The sequence below is a fragment of the Phyllostomus discolor genome, chromosome 8 (genome assembly GCF_004126475.2).
Source record: "Phyllostomus discolor isolate MPI-MPIP mPhyDis1 chromosome 8, mPhyDis1.pri.v3, whole genome shotgun sequence".
Taxonomy (NCBI): Eukaryota; Metazoa; Chordata; class Mammalia; order Chiroptera; family Phyllostomidae; genus Phyllostomus; species Phyllostomus discolor.
The window spans coordinates 56557562-56580612 of NC_040910.2; the positions used below are offsets into that span (position 1 = coordinate 56557562).

Genomic DNA, 23051 nt, shown 5'->3' on the forward strand with positions numbered 1-23051 from the left:
GAGGCAGCCGGCATGGGTGAGCATATCCAGGTGTCAGGAACAGGACCGGGAATGGAAGCCAAGGTCTGTATTAATAGGGTACTACTGTCTTAGACACTGCGGACACAAAAACAGCATTCTTGCCCTCCTGGGCATGTCATTTCAGTGGAGGATCAAACACTAAACCAAAACATGGAAATTAAGTATATACTGTGTGTAGGGTGCAGGAAAGAAGCAGTGGGAAGGCGGGGTGGGACTTGCCTGAGGGGAGTGGCTGCTGTGTTAAATAATTAGGCAGTACATTTGCTGCAGGATGCACAGAGAATGTTAAATGTGAGCAGACACCGACAAGTTCGTTTCCATTCCTCCCCCTTATCTTTTCGCTACACCACACCGTGTCAGTGTCACTGGGAAAAGATCGGAAGAACCTCAAATCACGGGTCTCCTATTCGGGCATTTACGGTAGGCTTCGCAGCTGGCGCTCACGGCCCGGGCTCCGCCCCCAGGCCCTCTCGGCCCGGGCCCCGCCCCCAGCCTGTACTCACGCGGGCGCTGGGATTAACTCGGCCTGACTGAGCTCTGTTGGCGTGGGGCTGGGGAGGCACATTGGCTAAATGGCAATGCGAAGACCGGAGCAGACCGTGGTTCTGGGCCTGGTGCTGCGGCTGCTGCTCGGCTTGGGGCTGGGCCTGGAGGCTGCCCCGACCCGGTTCCCGGCCCAGACCCTAGGTGAGTAAGGTCCACGCAGCCCAGGCGTCCGCCCTGCCGGGAGCCTCGCTTCATCCCTGCGCGCCGGCACCACCTCCCCATTCGCTGCGCAGCTAGTCTGACCTGGACACTTCTACGTGTGACTGTTGACTCCATAGCCGGGCGGCTGTGCTAGCCTTCACCAATGGAGGAATCCACCGCCTGCCTTTAACTACCCTGCTTGTCCCTGCTCACACCCCGCACTTGCTCTGTTGTGACCCTTCGTTACCTTAAAGCCGCCCTTCAGCCCACACCCCTTCAGCCCAGCGTGGGCTGGAAGGGTCGCTGTAGGCTCTGGTTGTCTGACCTCTAATACTGCAGGACCGGTCACCTGGTACCTGGTACCTCCCTCAGCAGCCTACCTTCCAAACCCTCGCGTCTGAGCCGAGGTCACGTGGCTGTTTCCTGTGCAACCATCCCCCTACCTCCTTCCAAATCTGCACTTACTATTTCCTTCGCCCTTAGAAAGGTCACCCTTCTTGTGGCCCCTGGCCTATGTGATGTTGGTGGCTGTCTCTGAGGTTCCCAGAGGCAGCTGGGAGGGTTTGAGTGACCCCGTTGTGTGCTCCTGACTTTCAGGTGTGAGTTCTGGTTCACTCACTTAACTCGCTCCTCCGTGGGTTCCCCTCTTATCTGGTCCCCTATCCCACCCCTAAGTCCCTTCCTTTTCTTTCCTTTCTATTCCTTCTTTCTCTTTTCTTTCTTTTCTTCTTAACTATAAGGGAAAGCTTATTTAGAAAATTACAGAGGTAGTGGAAGGAAGCCAGCTGGGCTGCGTAGGCTCAGCAAACAAGTTACAGAAACACCAGAGGGGTCCTTGGAGCTTAAGAGAAAGAGAGGGGAAGGTAAGGCACCTGTGGGGAAGAAGTGATGGAAAGGAGAGGTGCAGGTGTGCTCCTGAGAGGGCGAGTGCGCCAGTCCTTGCCCTTTTCAGGTTAAATGTTCCTTCAAGGAAGGCAGGACTCATGTTAACTAAGTACCAAATGCTTTACACAAAGGCAGTCTCCTCAGGATTCTGAGGTAAGGACTCCTAACTGCCCCATTTACAGATGAGAAAACAGGCTGGGAGAGGAGGTCATTAGTCACTACAACTGTCTGGTACCCCCGGATTTACAAGGTGGGATCAACTCTGCTGCCCACTTTACATAGGGACACACACTCCAGTAGGCCAGGGAAAGAGGTCATTGCTCATCCAGGCCAAGACTGGCTAGGCCTGGGAAGCAAGCCAAGCCTCGAGGCCACCATTCCTTCATGGGCAGGGAAGGACACTGGCTCCGGGTTGTCCAAAGCTCTTTTGGGCTCCACTGAGCTCAAGGACTGTGTGGTGTATAGCTGCACCTGGGTCTGGGGGTCTGCAGAGGGGCCAGCTGTGGAGAGTGGGGTTTTTGGAGGTTCAGGCCCCTGTGAGTTAAAGTGAAAGGGGCAAGCAGACCAGTATCAAATGGAGTGGGACTAGGCTGGGGCCAAGCCAGGTGTTGGCCACCTGTCTTGCTGCACCCAAGAGGAAGCCGAAAACTCACTCCCTTGCTCTGTCCCTCAAATTCCTGCCTGCTGGCTCAGGTTCCAGCTCCATCTGTGCTCCTCCAGATCAGCATACAGACCAAGCCTCACTGTGGGGGGTCCAAGAAGGCTCAGATCTCATCCCAGTGTGATCTGTGTCCATTTATTATCAGGCACTACCCTGGGCTTTCAGTCACAGGTCTTGGTCCTGAGTGCCCAGGACACTGAGTGCCCAGTCTATTCCATACCAGTTTAAGGACCATTGTTATATATAAGTGGGGCCATTGTTATATATAAGTGGGAAGCAGAGCCTCAGGGATCTCTGAGAGAGGCATGAGGCCCCTCCCAGGAAACAGACTGAGATCTGAAGAGTGAGGAGGAAATCGCAGGAACCCAAGGGAGAACAGTGTACTGGGCCAGGGAACAGCACTGACAAAGGCCTGGTCTGGAACAAGCCCAGCCCTTGGAGAAGCAGGGAGGCAGCCAGGACAGGAAGCTTGGGGAGGAGGAGAATGTGGGGGGAGATGAGGTTCCAGGAAGGGTTCAGGGCTGGGCTAGGCCTTGCAGGTCACATGGAGGAGGTAGGATTTTATTGCGGGAGGGTTGGGGGACTAGGGGGTGGCTTTGAGCAGAGGGCAGGTGAGCGTGGGTGACAAATGATGTGACTCTGAGAGGTCCCAGTGTTTGAATGGAGATAGGGATGGGGACCTGGTGAGGAGGTGGCACATTCAGGACAAGTGGTTAGATCTGGGAGGAATTTGGGAGCTCAGTCAACAAAGCTTTGTGATGAAGCAGTGCTGCGGTCCAGCTGCAGCTAGGTCCAGGGGTTCCTGAAAGGTGGGTAAGGCATCAGCAATGGGAGACAGATGACGACACGCCTCAGAGGACGTGTGCTCAGTGATGCTCTGTTCCGTTTATTGCAAGTACAAGCAGGTTTTTATACTTTCATTTTGAGCAGTGATTGACATGTGCGGTTAGGTGAAGCAGAAAAAAATCAATACAAAGGTAACCAGGAAAAATACAAAAATTCCCATAGATTCAATTATATTAAACAAAGATTATTTTGACCAGGAGAGCCATAAATCAGACAATTAAAAATAGCTGTATGTACAGAATTTGAATATCTTATTGTTTATTAAAGTTCTCAGAATTTGTCATGGGGCAAAAGGATATGCTAAATTAAATAGAGGTTATAGCAAATTTATTATAAGGCCTTTGTGATGTTTAACTTACCTATTTACCCTTTCTGTCTAAAATATTTCTCTATGTACCATGGACTCTGACTCCCTGGTAACTGTTTCTACATGTTTAATTTATAATAGTTAACCAGCTTTTCTTATTTCTTTGCCTGTCTAATTCTACTTGATATATATTCCTATTCAAGGTAAAGGCGGGGGTGTTACTCCAACAACTTTTAGACATTCAGGGGCTGTTTCATTAGAGGGGATTTTATTCTCTGGTCAAGAAATTATTTTATACAACTTCATTGGAATTATGCGAATTAATAAACCTGAAATACAGATGTCTGACAATCCCACCACCTTTTAATCACCAAAACAAATGTGTAAAGAGAGATAAACAGGAAATTCAGCTACAGTAAACCCTTTTTTGTTCCTTAGTTAATAAACAGGGAGGTCTGCTTCAAGCTAGCCTTTCCATGAAATTTAGACTATTATAAGGCACTTGGACTTCATCCTTATTGACCATTCTAATGCCACCCTCATTATATGCTCCTGTATAAGACAATGGGAGATCTGGAACCCTCTGGAGACTATTAGCTCCTTTTGAGGGATACCATAATTTGCCCATAATCTAATATGCTAGCCAGGGGTATCTTTGGGCTGTGGGTAGGGGTCTATATAGTTTTTTCTTGTTTTCTTGAAAGACTCTTTGTATCTATGGGTAAGGAACAGGCGTGGGAAAGTCCGCCAATAATTCAACCTATTGTAACTGATTCATGAATTCTTTTATGGGAACAATCGGGGATAGTTTCTTACTCAGGTTTATGAACACCTTGTTTAGAACAATTTGAGCAGGATTCAATAGTCTAGGGAGAACTAGTTGTCCCTTCAGAATTTCCCTCAAAGTTAATCATTGACTCTCTTCGAGACTTTTTCTTCTCATGGCCTGTTCTTATGGGAATCAGGGTACAAAGTAAGACCATGATCAATATTAGCAAGGAAATTATTAAAAGCAATCCCCAGAAAAATTACCGCCCCCCTTTGTATGCCACGCTCTCTTCCAGGAAGATGGATTCCTTGAATGCCCTCTTTCCATGTTCAGACCTTGTCAAAAAACATGGTTGGAAGAGGGCGTGGTAAAGCAGGTCCTTTACCCAGGGCCTCAGTTCCCCTTTGTTAAGTAGGTGGAATGTAATGGTCCCTGCTGACCCTGACCATGGGCCTGATCCTGGACAGGTTAAGAGAAGGCACCTCCCAAGTCTGTTTAACCATGAAGCTAGGAGAGACTCCTGGGGAGACCCTGTGGCCATTTGGAGCCTGGTAATGACTCTGGGATCAGTGAGATGTGGGTTCAAAGCCTGAGTCTACCAGTGGTCCTACTGCCTCTGGCCTTACTTTTCTGTAGTGTTTTCTGTGGACTGGGAATAGCAGTAGAACCTGCCCAGCAGGCTGCATGGTGAGACTGAACTCGCAAGCCCCACACTTACTAGGTACTCAGCAAAGGGTGATCACCAGTGTAGTTCCAGCACCCTGGGACCTTGCCTGTGACCACTGAACTTCTGGAGAGGGTCCAGATTCAGGCCTCTCAGCTCTCACTTGTGTACATCTCACAGGTCCCAGCCCAGGTTCATGCCTGCCCACCCACTTCCAATGCCGCATCACAGGCTACTGCATGCCCCTCGCCTGGCATTGTGATGGTGACTGGGACTGCCCCGATGGCAGCGATGAGGAGGAGTGCAGTGAGTGGCCACTTTTTGGGGTGGGACTTGTGAGGGTGGGACCATGGGAGGTGGTGCTTGTGGAAGGGATGTAGCTTTCAGAGGGCACTGTAGGGCAGGGCCTGAGGGTGGATGGGGCTTGTAAGAAGAGAAGTCTGGGTCTCTGGCTTCAGAGGAGATGGGTTTACAGGGAGGTAGAGTTAGTATGGTCTTGAAAGGGGAGGTTTGCAAGGGAGTGGGGTGTGGGGAGTACCTGGGACTTGTAGGGGCATTTGGGACCTGACTCACCCTGTATTCCAGATGAGAAGCCATGCAGCCAAGACAAGCAGTGCCCACCACCCATGGACAGCCCCTGTTCCTGTGATAGCATTGATGGCTGCAAGAACCTCCCCAACTGCAGCAGCCAGCCCTGCCAGGCAGGGGAGCTCCGCTGCCCGCTGGACGGCACCTGCATCCCACCCACATGGTTGTGTGATGGCCACCCAGACTGTGTTGACTCCAGTGACGAGCTTGGCTGTGGTATAAGCCAAGGGACTTCATCACAGCAGTAATGGTGGGGAGGGCTAGTCGTTAGATAAGGACATCTGACACTTTCTGGTGTGTGACCAGGCTGGAAACGTGGACGTGGGCGTCTGCTCTTGTCTGCATTACCAAGGGGGCAGTGAGAGGTCACTTTTGGTATCTGTGATCACCAACTTCACCCCGTCTGGGATGGAAGATGAGTTTCAAGGTCCCCCTTAGGCACCTGAAAGCCTGTTCATCTCCAGCCTCCCAACTCCCGTGCCCTGGGTATCCCCTCCCAAACTAATGAATGTCTGAACTTATTGCAGGAACTGAGACCCTCCAAGAAAGCATGTCTGTGGGGACCCCTGTGACCCCAGAGAGTGTCACCTATCTCAGGAATACCACCTTTGGCAGGGTCCAGGACTCAGTCCAGTCCAGAAGTCGAAGTGCCTATGGGGTTCTCACAGCTGCCGGTATGATGAACAGGACCCCCACTCCCACTCCCTGGGGAGGGGACAGGCTGCAGACCCCAGTCCCCATGCATTGGGAGCTTGGTGGGGCTCCTCCCATGCCCTGACCCATTCCTATCTGTTTGTCTCCCACAGTGGTGCTCAGTGCAGGTCTGGTGGCTGCTACCCTGTTTGTGCTGTCCCAGCTCTGTGCTAAAGGGCTCCTAAGCCCACTGAAGCTGCTGTTAGAGAGGACTGCCTCATCCTCCTGAGGATGAGCTCTTGTCACATTGTCGGGGCCCTGAGTGTGGCGGCTGTGGGGACATGCATGCGGCTGATGTCACACCAACCCTTGGACATGCGTTCTTCTGGCACACAGAACTGCAGACCTGAGCTCCTGAAGAGGTGACCCTGGAGATTACAGGTGCCTGATCCACCCCCCAAATGTGGGGGACCCGGATGGAGAACATGTGTCAGCTGGAACCAAGGGGTTGTCCCCAGGCCACTCCAGGGTGGGGGTGACCCTTGCTTGGACACTGCCGCTGCCCCACCCTATCCGAGGGTGGTGATTAAAGTTATTTCATGTAACTCTGCCTGCGTCAGGGCCTCTGTCTCCACTGGGACAGCTTGGGCTCTGGGCCGCAGCCTTTTCTGCATGCGGCACCCAGCCCTGGGTGCCTCATTGGCCACCCTGCTTCCTGGGACCCTGAGCAGAGGCAGCGGAAGGGTCTGCATTACTCACAGGCTCTCCAAGGAGAGCAGAGCTTGGCTGTTGCTTCCTGGAGTTTGTGGGGGCTCCCTGCTCAGTGTGGCCATCAGGCAGCTCAGGGAGGACTGCCATTGAAAAGGCATGTCGAACCTCACAAGGAGTGGGTGCCACTCAAGGAAGCTCTCAGGCAGTTTGCAGGCAGAGGGTGGGGGAGGAACATAGGCCAGAGTATGCCCATTGACATATTAGATTGTAGTTTCCACCAGAAGGAGTGGGCACAGCAGGGTGAGCGGGTGTGGGTTGCTAGTACGGACAGTTTCAGTGGGCTTGGTGTGGGCACCATCTGTTGTGTAAGTGTTAGCCTGTTGGGAGGGATACCGTCATCTAGGAGGGCCGGAGACACTCACCCGGGTCCTTGTTACTCCTGCTGCCTGCAGGCATTTCCTTACCAGAGCCAGGCTTAGGGCTGTACCAGCCTGGTGGTTCTGAGTATGATCCCAGGAAGCACCTCAACAGCCATCAGGGACTTCGAGGAACAAGACTTATTACTCATGGGTCCTGGAGCTAACAGGGCAGGCTCTGGACCACATGGCATGGTTAAACTTGCCATGAGGCGCATGCACAGACCTGAGGATTGAGGGTGAATCATCCAGGGTTGCCTGGGCTCTCTACTGGTGAACTTAAAGCATAAGAGCAGGAATTAGGGTGTGGGAAGGGAGAAGCAAGGTTATGCAAGTTGTGGGTTATCTAGTCACCCAGTGCTGTCTGAGAGAGTCTTTTATATGTAGGAGCAGCCTGATTCCTTATCTGGTTGTCTTGCCAGTAGCTATATCATTAGACTAGCATTGTGTTTGTTCAAGAGTAATGGCTCTGGCTGGTGTGGCTCAGTAGATTGAGTACTGGCCTGCGAACCAAAGGGTCGCCAGTTTGATTCCCAGTGAGGGCACATGCCTGGGTTGCAGGCCAGGTCCCCAGTGGGGGGGCACTCGGAAGTCAACCATACGTTGATGTTTCTCTCCCTCTCTTCCTCCCTCCCTGTGTCTCTAAAAATCAATAAATAAAATTAAAAGAGGGATGTATTTTGAAATGGATGCCTCAGCAAGCAAAAAGCTTATTGCCAGGCTTACACCAATTGTCCCTAGTTGGCACCTGGCCCCTCAGGTGATCAGGGCACAAGGATAGTGGCTCTGGATTGGTTGGTTTGCACATGAAGGGTGATTTGTTTGCTATCTCTAGGAACTAGCTAACCCCTATGGACTGTCCCTCCCTGGTTAGGGAGACATCAACTGCCAGAGCATCAAGAATACAGAAAATACAATTAATGTACTCATATATACCCTGACCACTGGGTGAGAAGGTGAGGCCCTGCTTGGCCCCTCCATTTCCTCCTCCTCACTGAATGGGTTGGTCAGGGTCCCAGGAGCCTCCTTGTGGGGCAGTGACCTCACTGACATCCTTGGAGGTGGACTGGATATCTGTCATCAGCTGGCCCCACACAGCCCAGCACTGGGGGACACCCAGTGTCCCATGCAGGGTCTTGGGGCTTCCAGGCCTGGCTGGCAGGAGGCTGGCCCCTGATACATGATGATAGGAGGGGAAAGAGCAGGTGGGGGCACCAGGAGGGCTTCCTAGAGGTGGTAGAGTTCGATTTTGGGACCCCACTCCCCATGGGGGAAGGTGTTTGAGGAGGGTTTCGGAGTCTGGGCCTGGGGCAGTGTGCGGGGGGCTAAGTTATCTGTGGGGCAGAGGAAGGGAGGCTTGGGAGGTGGTCTGCAGCCAGATTGGGGGACTTGACTGACAGTGGAGCATGGGGTGCCCCACCTTCTGGGGTACAAGGCCTTCCCTCTGCACCCTCTGGGTGCACCCTGAGCTGGCCAAGACGTCCTGCCAAAGAGATGGAACAGTGGTGGGCTTCTAACAGCTGATAGGAAGGAGTTATCTCAGAGAGCAGGGTTTTCTTGTTTCTAGGTGTTTTGGTTTTCCTCCTTTGCTTGAGCATGTTCAGCTGCAGTGGGACAGGTGTTATACACCACCTAAGCAGAGACCTAGGATTTGAATATTTCTGGGGTGTCATGGGTTCTCAGTTATCAGAGGAGCCAATCACCACATGCCCAGAAGCTCCCTAACAATCATCAACATACTGTCATTGTTCTCCAGACTGGCTGGTGGCTATTCCCCTTTTTAAAAAATATTACTATCATTTTATTTTTTCAATGAAAAAATTTTTTTCACTTAACAGTTGACATTCAATATTAGTTTCAGGTTTGCAGAATAGTGGTCAAACATTTATATAAATATAACTTATGAAGTGATCCCCCATAAGTCTGGTACCCATCTAATACCACACGTAGTTACTGCAATATTATTGACTCTTCCCTATGCTGTACTTACATCCCTGTGATTATTTGTAACTGCAATTTTTACTTCTTAATCTCTTCCCCTTTTTTCACATAGTTCCAAACCCCCTTCCCATCTGGCAACCCTCAGGTTGTTCTATCTCTGAGTTTGTTTTTGTTTTGTTTGTTCTGTTTTTTTTTAAGGTCCCACATATAGGTGAAATCATACACTATTTGTTTTTTTCTGACTGACATTTCACTGAGCAAAATATCATCCATGTTCTCACAAATGGCAAAGCTTCATTCCTTTTTATGGCCAAGTAATACCCCATTGGGTAAATGTACCACAGCTTTTTATCCACTCGTCTGTCGATGGGCACCTGGGTTATTTCCATATCTTGGCTGTTGTATACAATGCTGCAGTGAACATAGTGCATATATCTTTTTAAATTGGTGTTTTTGTTTTCCCCAGATAAATAACCAGAAGTGGAATTGCTGAATCATAAGGCAGATCTATTTTTTATTTTCTGAGGACCCTCCACAGTGTTTTCCACAGTGGATGCACCAGTCTGCATTCCCACTGACGCTGCACTAGGGTTCCCTTTTCCCCACAACCTTGCCAGCGCTTGTCGTTTGTTGATTTACTGATAATAGCCATTCCAACAGGTGTGAGGTGATATCTCATTGTGGTTTTAATTTGTGTTTTCCTGATGATTAATGGAGCATCTTTTCATATGTCTATTGGCCATCTGTATGTTTTCCTTGGAGAAATACTATTCAGGTCCTCTGTCCTTTATTTATTTATTTATTTATTTATTTATTTGAGAGGGGGAGGAAGGAGAAAGAGAGGGAGAGAAACATCAACATGTGCTTGCCTCCCTCACACCTGCCACCGGAGATCTGGCCCACAACCCAGGCATGTGCCCTGACTAGGAATTGAACTGACAACCCCTTGGTTCATAGGCCCATGCTCAATCCACTGAGCCATACTAGCCAGGACCTATTTTTAAATCAGATTGCTTGATTTTTTGATGTTAGGTTATATGAGTTTTTTATATATTTTGGACATTAACCCTTTATTGGATTAAGGTGAATATCTTCTCTCATTCAGTATACTGACTTTCATTTTGTTGATGGTTTCTTTGCTGTGCAGAAATGTTTTAGTTTGGTGTTAGTCCCATTTGTTTATTTTTTTTCTTTTATTTTCATTGCCAGAGGAGACATAGCCCCCCCAAAAATATTACTAAGAGCGGTGTCAGAGAGTTTACTGTTTTAGGAGTTTTATGATTTCAAGTCCTACATTTAAGTCTTTAATCCATTTTGAGTTTATTCTTGTATATGGTGTAAGAAAATGGTCTAGTTTCAATTTTTTTTGCATATTATCTGTCGTTTTTCCAACACCACTTATTGGTATCTTCAGTCAATTGACCACAGAGGTTTGGGTGTATTTCTGGGCTCTCTATTTTGTTCCATTGATCTGTGTGTCTGTTCTTATGCTTGTGTGGCTACTGGCTCTTTTGTTCCACCTGATGGTGGCTGCTGTCCTCTGGGGGCTGGGCTAGCTGACATCATCATCCAGAATGTCTCTGTCATGTCTGTGCCTTCAGGGCACAACTGGGATGATGGCGTTACCCCTTTCCATGTGGCCTCTCCAGAGAGCCTTTCTATGAGGCCACCTGAATGGAATGGCCACTTTCCTTCCATCGTAACTCAAGGATCCCCTAAGGGCAGAGCTGAAGCTGCTAGACCTTCTAAAGCTCAGGCCCTCCAGGAACTGGGCCAGCATTACTTCTGCTGCATTCTGTTGGTTTGGTGGAGTCCCAGGTTAGCCTGGACATGTGTGCAGGGGTGGAAGGTATGAATAATGGGGGGCCCAGTGTGTGGGGCCCTCCTTGCAGACCAGCTGCCACAAAGGGGCGGACCCAGGGTGGGGGCTCCCACTCCACCGAGCTAGCTGATGATCTGTTGGCAGGTAGCTTTACTTTCTCAGTTATAGCTTTGTCATCTGCACGCCAGTGCAGTCACAGAGTCTGCCCACAGTGTAGACACCAGGTGTCAGCTCTTTGTTCCCTCAAGCAGGGCTCGTTCCGTCGGCCACCCATTCTGTCCTGTGCAGCAAGCCCAGTGAGTCACCTCCAGGAACCTTCAGGGAGGGTCCAGGTGTAAAAGGGAGACTTGTTTGGGGCTCACTCAGAGGAGGATATAGACAGGGCAGGTGCAGGTGCAGGTGCAGGTGCCATGATCTGGTGAAATCCTGGTGGGTCAGAGAAGCTGGCCCGGAGGGGCTGCGGTGGGATTAGCCAGGGACTGTAGTGTTAAAGATGGTGGGGGGCGGGGGTGGGGCGGCGTATGTGTTTATCCTGTCCAAGTCTCGCCATTTTTTCCACTTTTTTATCAAGGAAAATTCACATAACAACATCAACCATTTTAAAGTGTACAGTTCACTGGCATTTAGAACATGCTCAGTGTGTACAACCCCCACCTCCATCTAGTTCCAAGGCATCTTCTCCCCAAAAGGAAACCCTGTCCACATCAGCAATCACTGCCCTCTCCCTCCCCCACCCCACAAGCACTAATCCATGTCTCGTCTCTGTGGAGTTGCCAGTTCTGGACAGTTCACAGAAGTGGAGTCATGTACTATGTAGCCTTTTGTGTGTGGCGTCTGTCACTGAGCTCACATTTCCAAGGTTTTCCCCCAGAGTTTCCTCATTCCCCATTTTATAACCCTTTCCCCCCTTACCCAGGTAACCACTGATTGGTATCTGATACTACAGACTTACTGCATTTCTAGAATCATGTAGTATATACCCTTTTTTGTCTGGTGGTTTTTACCCGACACAATTATTTTAAGACATATCCATAGTGTTGCCTACCTTGAAAGGTGACGCATTTTCATTGCTGAGCTGTAATCCCTTGTACAAGCTAGCCCACAGTCCATTTACCCAGTTCGTCTGTTGATGGATGTTTGGGTTGTTCCCAGTTTTTGGTTATCACAGATAGAGCTGCTGTGAACATTTATGTGTGAGTCTGTTCATACACTTTTATTTCTTGTGGATGACTTCCCAGGGGTGCAATGGTTGCCTCATATAGGAGGTGTATATTTAATTTTAAAGAACTTTCAGAATGCTTTCCAAAGCACCTGTGCTCTTGCCCTCTCCCAGCATTCGATATGTTCTTGTTCTCGCACAGCCGGCCATCACCTGCTGGGGTCAGACTTTATGATTTTGTTTTTAATTTAAGATTATTTATTTATTTAGTTTTAGAGAGAGGGGAAAGGAGGGAGAAGGGAGAGAAACATCCACGTGTTCTCCTGTGTATGCCCCAACTAAGGACTGAATCGGCAACCCAGGCATGTGCCCTGACCAGGAATCAAACCAGTGACCTTTTAGTTTGTGGGATGGAGCCCAACCAACTGAACTACACTGGTCAGGACAGTCTTTGTAATTTTAGTTATTCTAATAAGTGTTCAATAATATTACACTGTATTCTTTGTTAAATGAAATTCACATAACAGAAAATCAACTATTTAAAAATGGCAGTTTAGTGGTATTTAGCACATTCATAATGTGCATCACCCACCTATACGAGTACAGGAATCTTTTCATGGGTTTGTTACATTTCACAGAAGATCAGGCTGGGCCTTTGGAATTGCAGTGCACTTGTAGGTTAATTTGTGGAGGAGAACAAACATGAAGCTGTATGTGCTGGAGATGGGTGCCTTGAAGAAAGCAGAGGCTCTCCCCCCATGATGTGGAGGGGTGAGGGGACAAACACCTGGCTAATAACGAGTCAGGTGGTGCTAAATTTGGGGGACTGAGAGCAGGGTAGGAGGGAAGAGCATGCTGTGTTGCATCAGAGATGGGTCACTCTTTTTATATTAAGTAGTCAAAAGAGCCCTTAAGATAGGGAGTCATTTGGGTAGAGACCTGAAGGAAGGGAGGTGGGTGAGCTGTACAGGTATGCAGGTGAAAAAACATTCTGGGAGGAGGGAACAGCAACTACTAAGGCCCTGAGGCAGAAATATGATCCAGAACTAGGGAGTCTGGAGGGAGTGGGGCGGGGGTGGCTATGAGATCGGATGTCAGAGATGGGGGTGGACACAGGGTACGTAGGAAGCTGGGTACCTTTAGGTTTTGAGCAAAGATGGCCATGCACTGTCTTAGGTTTTAAAGTGTCTTTCTGCAATAAGAAAATCTTCCCATCTTTTTTTTTTTTTTTAAAGAAAATCTCTTTTTAAAGAAGCAATTTATTGAGACCTGGCTGGTGTGGCTCAGTTGGTTGGGTGTCCTTCTGCAAACTGAAAGGTCGCCAGCTGGATTCTGGTCAGGGCACATGCCTGGGGGGAAAAAAAGTGATTTATTGAATTGAAAGCTTCTGGCTTAAATAAGACTTTGTTTTATGCTAACTTGGTTTAATAGCAGCAGTGCATAGGTGCAGTTTATTCTGAAACAATATGCTAGTTTTTATTCTTACAGAACTGGGAACTGGTTCATTTTTCTTCTGGAAAAAAAAATATACCTGGGCGGTCTGCCGCCACCATGCCTTGATGTCAGTGCAGGCAGCGGCTGCTGCCCATACCCCTGCACTGCCAGCATCCCCAGGCAGCACACTGAAGTTGCTGACAGCTATATCCAACCCTTGCCAACACATCCCATCATCCACACATCCAGCGTGAGACTCTTCCAGGTACAAGGTGGGCCCCATGGCTGACAAGTTTGACAGCCACCACCACAGAGACAGCCTGCAGGGGAAGAGGAGAGGAGAAGGATGGGCACTACTGGTGCCTCGAATGCTTTGACAAGTTCCGCGCCAACACCTGTGTGGATGCCATGAGCCCTTTGGTGCTGACTACAAGCAGGTGCACTGTAGGAACTGCTACTGGTATGACACCTGCTCCTGCTGTGCTAAGTGCCTGCACCCCTTGCCCCACGAGACCTTTGTGTCTCAGTCCAGCAAGATCCTGGGCAACATGTGTGCCATGTGGGAGGACTCCCTGGAGTGCAAAGGCTGCTTCAAGCGGTTGTGGCAGGATATCTGACGTAGTACAAGGGAGGCCATCTGGCACAAAGACACCTTTACCTTCAGCAATTGCAGGCAAGTCACCCAGACTGGAAGCTTCTTTCCTAAAGGGGAGGACTTCCTCTGTGTAACTTGCCATGAGGCCAGATTTGCCAAGCATTGGGTGAAATGCAAGCACTGGGTGAAAGGTTAACACATTGGGGAGAATCATGATCACTGGGATCAGCCCTGGCACATTGAGTGCTTTGCATGTGTCACCTGCTCTGAGAAGCTGTTGGGCTTCCACAGGTGTCACTTCTGTGGAAGACCAGTGTTACTGTGTGGATGGCTACAAGACTCTATGACCAAGCAGTGTGCTGGGTACAAGAACCCCATCACTGGTTGGCAAAGGCTCCAGTGTGGTGGCCCATGAAGGACAATCCTGGCACAGCTACTGCTTCCACTGCAAAAAATGCTCTGTGCACCTGCCAAGAAGCACTTTGTTTTCCATCAGGCCAGAGTCTATTGCCCTGACTGGCCAGAAAGCTGTAAAATGACAGGGTTCCTGTTCTGTAAAATGGGATTGAGTCTTGTTCTTCGTGCCCTCGCCCTCTGCCCTGCACCAACCTTAGGGAAAGAGTGGCCTTTCACCTCTTCAAAGTTTTTCCTTCTGTCTTTTTTTTTTTTTGATCCTCACCTGAGAATATATTTATTGACTTTAGAGAGTGTGGGAGAGAAAGGGAGAGAGAAACATTAATGTGAGAGAGAAACATTGATCAGTTGCCTCCCAAATGTACCCCATCCAGGGATGGAACCCCTAACATTAGCATATCAGGATGACGCTCTAACGAACTGAGCTACCCAGCCACAGCCCTTCTGTCTTTTCTGCCATTTTACAGTATTACTCAAATACGGGTACACAGAGATCATACTAGGATTTAGCAAAAAGCAACTTCACAGCAAAGTGAATTTTGTGATGGTTGCAGTTAAAAATTGAACATTTAGATTGACTTTACTGCATGTTTACCACAGAGCAGAAAAGTGCTAACCATTTACTGTTAGCTGCTTAGTGATGTAAGCAAGAAGCCTAAGAGATAGAGCACCCACTGAGATGCCCTTTGGGACTTAGCTGGGCCCCATTGTCATCACCCAACACAGAATTGCAGGGCTGCTCCAACTTGCTGCTCACCCTGTTCTGTGCACAGGAGAACCGACCAAAATGCATGGTCTAACTTGCCTCATGAAAACCTCCCTTCTGTTCTTTGGCACTTTCAATCAAGTAAAACGAATTTATAGAAAATTAACATTTGAATTTAGCTGTGTTTTCTGAACCTCCTTACTTTCAAGCTCAAAACACGCAGGTGACTTGGAAAGTTCAGGCAGATCTGAGAGAATGAGTGTGTTTCAGATGAATATTGTCACCGTGAATGCATCTGGAAGCTTAACAAAACTAACCCAGCTGTCGTTTTTTTTTTTTTAATTACCAATATTTTGTTTTAATCAATAGCAACATAGTTTATGAGTGAAGACTTGCATGGCAATATTTTAGACCCCTCACAGGTTCCTCTAGTTCTGACATCATCCCACAGAAGTAACCATAGAACTCTGGAGAGATAGCTGAGCAGGCACCAGGGCTGTGAATAGCGTAGATGTGGCCTGTTGAATCCCTTGTAACAAACATTGTAGTTCAGGAGTATCCAACCTTTTGGCATCTCTGAGCCACACTGGAAGAAGAACAGTTGTCTTGGGCTACATGTTAAATACATAAATACTAACAAATGCTAATGAGCCAAAAAAGGTCTGCATAATTTTTGTGATATCTACCACCACAGATAAGCAATAAAATCCTCACATAATAACCATAATTATGCAGTAGCCCTTTTGATAATCTTTTAAAATTGTTGAGCAGGTCCCAACTTTGCGATCACTAACATAGAAAATGTACATATCTAAGAAATAAAATGTCACTGATTTTTAAAACATTAAAAAAAAATTATAAACGTAAAAGAAAGCAACATCAAACTAGTGGGATGTTTGACATTGTATTTGAGAAAATAGCGCATCAGTATTTGGTTTGATAGAAGTAGTCGCAGTTCTCAGTGAGTTCTCAAGGTGCTCACTCACTAGATATTTTGGTTCTAATTTTACTCTTAACGTGTTTTATTCTTGAAAATAGTTGCTCACAAATGTAGGTGCCACCCAATAGCGATGACATGAATAAGGCATGATTGTGAAGCAAGGGAGATTTGTCTCTGGGAAGACAGGACCTATAAAGTCCAGTAAAGAGGTATGATAAAATTTTTCTTGAAGTTGAATGTCAGATTGCAGCTCTGTGCATTCCATTTGAAAATTAGCAGGTAACATATTTATGTTGACTGAAAATGGAGTTGCAAATGTAGCAAAGTACTGATTATTTTCCTGGAAATCTTGAAATCTTTTCAAATTCTTGTATCAAATCAAAAGGCAGGCTGCATATTTTTCACTGTTCACAGGACTGTGTTTAGCCAATGTGTCCAACTGAACAGAATTGTTTGCCTTAATTTGAGTTTGCCATACTTTCAGTTTCATTTGGAACATGGTATTGATAGGTTGGTTTTCACCATGAAGATGCATGTTTAACTCATTTAAATGAGCAGTTAAATCCACTAAAATGCTAAATCTATGAGCCAGTTTTCATTGTCAATCCCAGCACAAATTTGTTTGTTGATACCATAAGTGACTTGATAACATGCTGCAAATCATAGAATCTTTTCAACATTTGGCCTTGCCTTAGCCATCTTCTGAAAAATAAATGATGATGCCATAGTTAGCATCAGTATTTTTAAGGAATTCCTGAAACTGGTGATGATTCAATTCTCTGGCTCTTATGAAATTCACAGTCTTGATGATGATTTGCATGATGTTATCCATTTTAAAGATTTTGTGCATAAATTCTCTTGGTATACTATGCAATGATACTTCATCAAACATGAGTTTTGGGTGGCAATTGCACCGTCTTCTGTTACTTTTACAAGTCTCTCTCTTTTCCCTACCATTGCTGGGTACCATCAGTAACTGTACCAGGTATGCTGACAATAGACACAGAAAATTGCTTCAGTATACTTTTTACTGATTCATATAAATCTCTTGATTCAGTTGTGTCTTTTAATGGCACTAAAGAAGCCATTTCTTCAGTGACATTATAGTCATCATCAGTACTTCTAATAAAAATGTCAAGTTGAGCTGTATCTGTAGCATCAGTGCTAACCATCACCAAAGCATAAAATTTAAAATCAGCAGCTTTACTCTCCAAACTTCTTTCGATAGATTTTCCAATTTCTTCAGTTCACCTGGCTATAGTCTTGTGAGACAAACTGACTTTAGAAATATCCCCCTTCTCAGAGCAAATGATATCTGCCACACTTTCTATACATTGCTTAATAGACTCACCATCAGTAAATGGTTTTGGGGTTTTTTGCTATTAAATATGCTACCATATAACTAGCTTTTACAGTGGAATCTACCTGAGCTGTAACTTTTTGAAAAAATTTTTGTTGAGAAGACAGACTTTTTTCAGTTCTGCTATTTTGTCCTTACAACACGATCCTTTACACACAGTGAATTTGGCAGCACAATTTTGCATATAATGCTTTTCAAATCATGGTCTTTGAAAACTTGCACAAATTCCCTACAAATTAAGCAGACCTCTTTACTATTTGCCTTGACAAAAAAGTGCTCATCTGTCCACTTTTCATCGAACAATCTTCTTTCATCTGTAATTTTTCTTTTTTGGAGTTCTTTTTTTCTTTTGAGATACTGTAGAAACCATGCTGGAATTAAAAAAAAAAAACAATAATAGGTAAGGGGCTTTATTTACTTTTATTATGAAAATTAATTGACAGGAAAATCACAAGGTTTGGGCCCTTCCACAGCCCTCTCGGCTCCCGATGCAGGGCGAGGCAGACCACTGATAGTAAGGTGTGGTGGACAGTGTGTGAGATGCTGCTGAGGTGTGGAAATACCTTTAATAATCAAATAAGAATGTTTACCTGACTTCTAAATAACATTAAATGCCTAATGTTGCAATGGCAGGTTGAAATATTGATAATTGCTGCCTCGCTAAGTCACCACGAGCACATGTAGCATCTGATGGTGTCATTTCTACTGCCTGCACTTGGATGATAACACACTGGAAGCCGCACACTACCGTAAAACTGAAGCCACACGTGTACAAATACCGTGAACATACATATTTTTATTTTCCATGGCATTGTGACATGTAATCACAAAAAGAAATACTCATAATGTTTTAAGTAAATTTATGATTTTGTGTTGGCACGCATTCACAGCCATCCTGGGCTGCATGTGGCCTGCATGGGTTGGACACTCCTGTTATAGTTGTCTGCTCTTTGTCCCTGTGTTAAAGAGGCCCACCAGCACCCCTTCTCTTGTGGTTGCTAGGACTGGTCCTCAAGAGTTTAGCTGCACCTGGGGGAGCGGGGTGGTTATCATCCTCACAAACAGATGTCCAGGTAGTACTTACTGAGAGGCAGGATCACTTACTGATTTCTAGCCCCTTTCTTATTTACATGGTAGAATGAAACAATCTTAAAGTGAATTTGTAATGACAATACATATTAACAGTCTTGTGGCCAGGGTTAGAGAAGTCAATGCCCCATTTCTATGTTTTTTCATTAGCTAGTATCCTCTGATGTTTCAGTGTATCCTTACAGAAATAAAGCAGCATATAAATTTTTAAAAACTTGGAAAAAAGGGACTTTCTTATACTTTCTTTCTGTTTTGCAACAGTAAGGAATTTCCACTTTTATGCAGTTCTTTGGGCTATGAAAGATTCTTTATTTCTTCAAAATATATTTGTTGTGCCTAGGCTGGTGTGGCTTAGTGGGTTGGTCGTCTTCCCACAAACTGAAAGGTCCCTGGTTTGATTCCCAGTCAGGGCACAACACACCTGGGTTGCAGGCCAGGTCTCCAGTTGGGGGCATGTGAAAGGTAACCAACCAATCAATGTTTCTCTTGCTCATTGATATTTCTCTCTCTTTCTTCCTCCCTTCCCCTCTCTCTAAAAATACAGAAATAAAATCTTACAAAATATATATATTTGTTGCACACAAATGTTCAGGGCAGCGCAATTGTAATGGCCAAAGGGTAGAACCAACCTGAAGGTCCCTCAATGGGATGATTGAATACACAAAATATGGTCCATCCATACAGTAAAATATTAATCAGCCATAAAAAGGAGAGATGATCTGACACCTGCTACAATGTGGGCAAGACTTGAAAACATTATGCTAAATGAAAGAAGCAAAGATCAGTACTATATGATTTCATGTGTACAAAATGTCCAGAATGTACATTTATGGAAAGAAAAAGATTAGTGGTTGCTTAGGTCCTGGGGAAGTAGCAGGATACGAGGTAATAGCTAAAGGGAATAGTGGGTTTCTCTTTGTGGTGATGGAAATGCTCTAACGTTGATCATGGTGACCGTTGTACTTATCTGTGAATATACTAAAAACCATTGACTTGTACACTTTAAATGGGCAACTATGGCATGTGTATTGTTCTGGGCTGAATCTGTTTGTAAAGGTGAATTTCTATTCCTGTCTTCATTTCTTTACACGTGTGAGAAATGTGCTAGTGTTTTCCAGAGCTCCTTCCTGCGTGGTGAATGCTCTGCTTGCACACTGCCAGGGTTCTCAGTGGCTGCACCTGCTGTGTGTATATGAGCCCCTCCCAGGTCTGACTGCGTAAAACACACACATGCTATTGCAGTAAGAACAAGTGCCTGTGTCAGCAGCAAACTCATCAACACACAGTCATAGATTGCCCTGATTTTCTGAGGTTGATTCCTCTGTGCTTTTCTGGCCACGTCATGCTTGGTCATGACAGAATCCCTGCGTGTTGCAAGATTTGGGACTTTTGCTTCCATGGAAATTTTTGCAAATTGGTCTGTATTTTCCTATCTAGCTCCATGTTCATTAACAGGTTTTGTTTTCATTGAGGTGAAATTTACATAATGAAATGAACCATTTGAAAGGGAACAATTCAGTGCCATTTAGTACATTCACAGTGCTATGCAACTACCACCGCATTCTCATTCCAAAACATTTCCTTACCCCTAAAGGAAACCCCCCCGGACTCATTAAGCATTGTTCTCATTACCGGCCTCCTCCACCTCCTCCAGCCCTGGTAGCCCTTAACCAGGTTCCTGCCTGTGGACTTTCCTGTTCCGGACATTTCCTATAAACAGAGTCCTACACTGTGTGGCCTTGTGTGTGTCTGGCTTCTTTCCAGGCTCATCCATGTTGTAGCCCTATCTGGTTTTGGTTTGTAGGTTATATACTATCTATCCTCTTCAAAGAAGTTGTGTGTTCTCCCTCTTTTGTTCCCCACCCCTTTTTTTTTCTATTCTTGGAGTCAACCTGAATAAGATGGGAATTATCCACTACTTGAGATGCTGATAAAACTTGATCATTAAATCCTCTAGGTTTTGTCCTTTAAGAATTGGTATATTCCCCCATTCTTTCCATCTCATTAAAAAATTTTTTACTTAACAATGTTTTTGTTATCTATTCATGTTGATAATATGACTGTTATTCATAGTATATGTAGTATTGAAACATGTGCATTTTATTAGTACATTTCCATATTATTGATTTTTTGGCTAATTTGGCTAATTTACCCTTTTTTGCCACTAAGTCATGCCTCTGCATCCTCAGGCTGTGCTGGTGTGTGGGGTCAGCATGTTTTTTCTTTTTTTCCCCTTAGTGTCTAGTGTCTTCCAAAACAACTTGTATCCATGCCCCCAGGAGAATACCATTTTCCCCACAATCTCATTAACTTTTGATATTATTAAACTTAAATTTTTTCCCAATCTCATGGTTAGAATATAAATTTTGTGACTATATCAGTGGGCATTTTCTTGATTACTAGAGAAGCTCTCTTTTTAAAATGTTAAATAGATTTTATTTTCCAGAGCAATTTTAGGTTCCCAGCAAATTTAGTAGAACGTACAGAGTCCCAATGTTTCCCCAGCCCCAACTGTGTGCACAGCCTCCAAGCAATTGATGAACCTACACAGACACATCAGTCACCCAGAGTCCATAGATTTCACTGGCTCACTCTTGTTGTTGGACATCCTGTGGGTTTGCACAAATGTAACATTGATAGGGGAAGTCAAGTGTTAAAAAATTTTAGCCTTAGCTATCATTGATAGGCTTAAGTGATTAATACATACGGAAAACTTATTCTAGGAACTGGAATTCATGACCACCTGACTCCTGGAGGTCGACAAGCAATTCAACCTTTGTGCCCTAAGGGGGTCTGTTAGAGGTGGAGATGGTATGTGAGCCATTGTGTTCCTGGGAGGGAATGCAGATAGAGAATTGTTGATTGACAGATAAAGAAGTACTAGGAAAATCACAGCATGACTTCAACTCTTATCTGATGTGGGGGAGCTTTGTCCAGCAGAGCTCTCCCTGCCACCACAGATGAGAATAAGTCTACCAAGACATGACCTGCTGGGGGAGAAAAGGCTGACCAGTCTCAGAGAAGAAAGGTCTTGAGCCTCTCTCTCAATGGGCTTTTTATAAAAATAGATTTTATTGATTATGCTATTACAGTTGTCCCATTTTTCCCCCATTCATTCCTCTCCACCCTGCACACCCTCTCCCACCCACATTTCCCCCCTTTAGTTCATGTCCATGTGTCATAAGTTCTTTAGCTTCTACATTTCCCATACTATTCTTGCCTTCACCCCATCTATTTTCTGCCTACCATCTATGCTATTTATTCTCTGTATCTTTCCCCCCTCTCTCCTCCTCCCACTCCTCTGTTGCTAACCCTCCATGTGATCTCCATTTCTGTGGTTCTGTTCCTGTTCTAGTTGTTTGCTTAGCTTGTTTTTGTTTTTGTTTTTGGTGTGGTTGTTAATAACTGTGAGTTTGCTGTCATTTTACTATATACATTTTTTATCTTCTGTTTCTTAGATAAATCCCTTTAACATTTCATAAAATAAGGGCTTGGTGATGATGAATTCCTTTAACTTGACCTTATCTAAGAAGCACTTTATCTGCCCTTCCATTCTAAATAAAAGCTTTGCTGGATAGAGCAATCTTGGGTGTAGGTCCTTGCCTTTCATGACTTGGAATACTTCTTTCCAGCCCCTTCTTGCCTGCAAGGTCTCTTTTGAGAAATCAGCTGATAGTCTCATGGGAACTCCTTTGTAGGTTACTGTCTCCTTATCTCTTGCTGATTCTAGGATTCTCTCCTTATCTTTAATTTTGGGTAATGTAATTATGATGTGCCTTGGTGTGTTCCTCCTTGGGTCTAACTTCTTTGGGACTCTCTGAGCTTCCTGGACTTCCTGGAAGTCTATTTCCTGGATGAATCTGTCTCTTTTAACTCCTTGGTTGTCGGACTTCCAAGATTAGGGAAGTTCTCCTTTATGATTTGTTTAAATAACTTTTCCACTTGATGCTCTTCCTCTTCCCCTTCTGGTACCCCTATAATTCGGATTTTGGAATGTTTAGAGATGTCCTGGAGGTTCCTAAGCTTCTCCTCATTTTTTTGAATTCTTGTTTCTTCATTCTTTTCTGTTTGGTTGTTTCTTTCTTCCTTCTGGTCCACTCCATTGATTTGAGTCCCAGTTTCCTTCCCATCACTATTGGTTCCCTGTGCATTTTCCTTCATTTCACTTAGCGTAGCCTTCATTTTTTCATCTAATTTGTCACCAAATTCAACCAGTTCTGTGAGCATCCTGATCACCAGTGCTTTGAACTGTGCATCTGATAGGTTGGCTATCTCTTCATCGTTTAGTTATATTTTTTTCTGGAGCTTTGATCTGTTCTTCCCTTGGGGCCATTTTTTTTGTCTTGTCATGCCTGTTATGTATAAGGGGCAGAGCCTTAGGTGTTCACCAGGTCAGGTCAACC

The 23051-nt window shown here is 45.7% G+C and overlaps 1 protein-coding gene and 1 pseudogene across 2 annotated transcripts; both read left to right on the forward strand.

Moving 5' to 3' along the window:
• The first annotated feature begins 505 nt into the window (after window positions 1-505).
• CD320 (CD320 molecule) lies at window positions 506-23051 on the forward strand. 2 transcript variants are annotated; one of them, XM_036032730.1, is made up of 6 exons: window positions 551-708; window positions 5021-5146; window positions 5426-5644; window positions 5956-6102; window positions 6235-6370; window positions 23040-23051. In XM_036032730.1, the coding sequence occupies exons 1-5, from the start codon at window positions 594-596 to the stop codon at window positions 6348-6350; spliced, it is 723 nt and encodes a 240-aa protein (XP_035888623.1). In that variant the 5' UTR covers window positions 551-593; the 3' UTR covers window positions 6351-6370; window positions 23040-23051. The 2 variants fall into 2 exon arrangements, with proteins under 2 accessions (XP_028376150.1, XP_035888623.1); XM_028520349.2 differs by lacking the exon at window positions 23040-23051 and having other exon boundaries at window positions 506-708; window positions 6235-6667.
• On the forward strand, window positions 13438-14835 carry LOC114503771 (annotated as a pseudogene).

Coding starts and splice junctions, on each gene's coding strand:
- CD320 (XM_028520349.2), top strand. CDS start 594: ATGGCAATGCGAAGACCGGAGCAGACCGTGGTTCTGGGCCTGGTGCTG. Junction 709..5,020: donor GTTCCCGGCCCAGACCCTAG/GTGAGTAAGGTC, acceptor TACATCTCACAG/GTCCCAGCCCAGGTTCATGC. Junction 5,147..5,425: donor CAGCGATGAGGAGGAGTGCA/GTGAGTGGCCAC, acceptor CCTGTATTCCAG/ATGAGAAGCCATGCAGCCAA.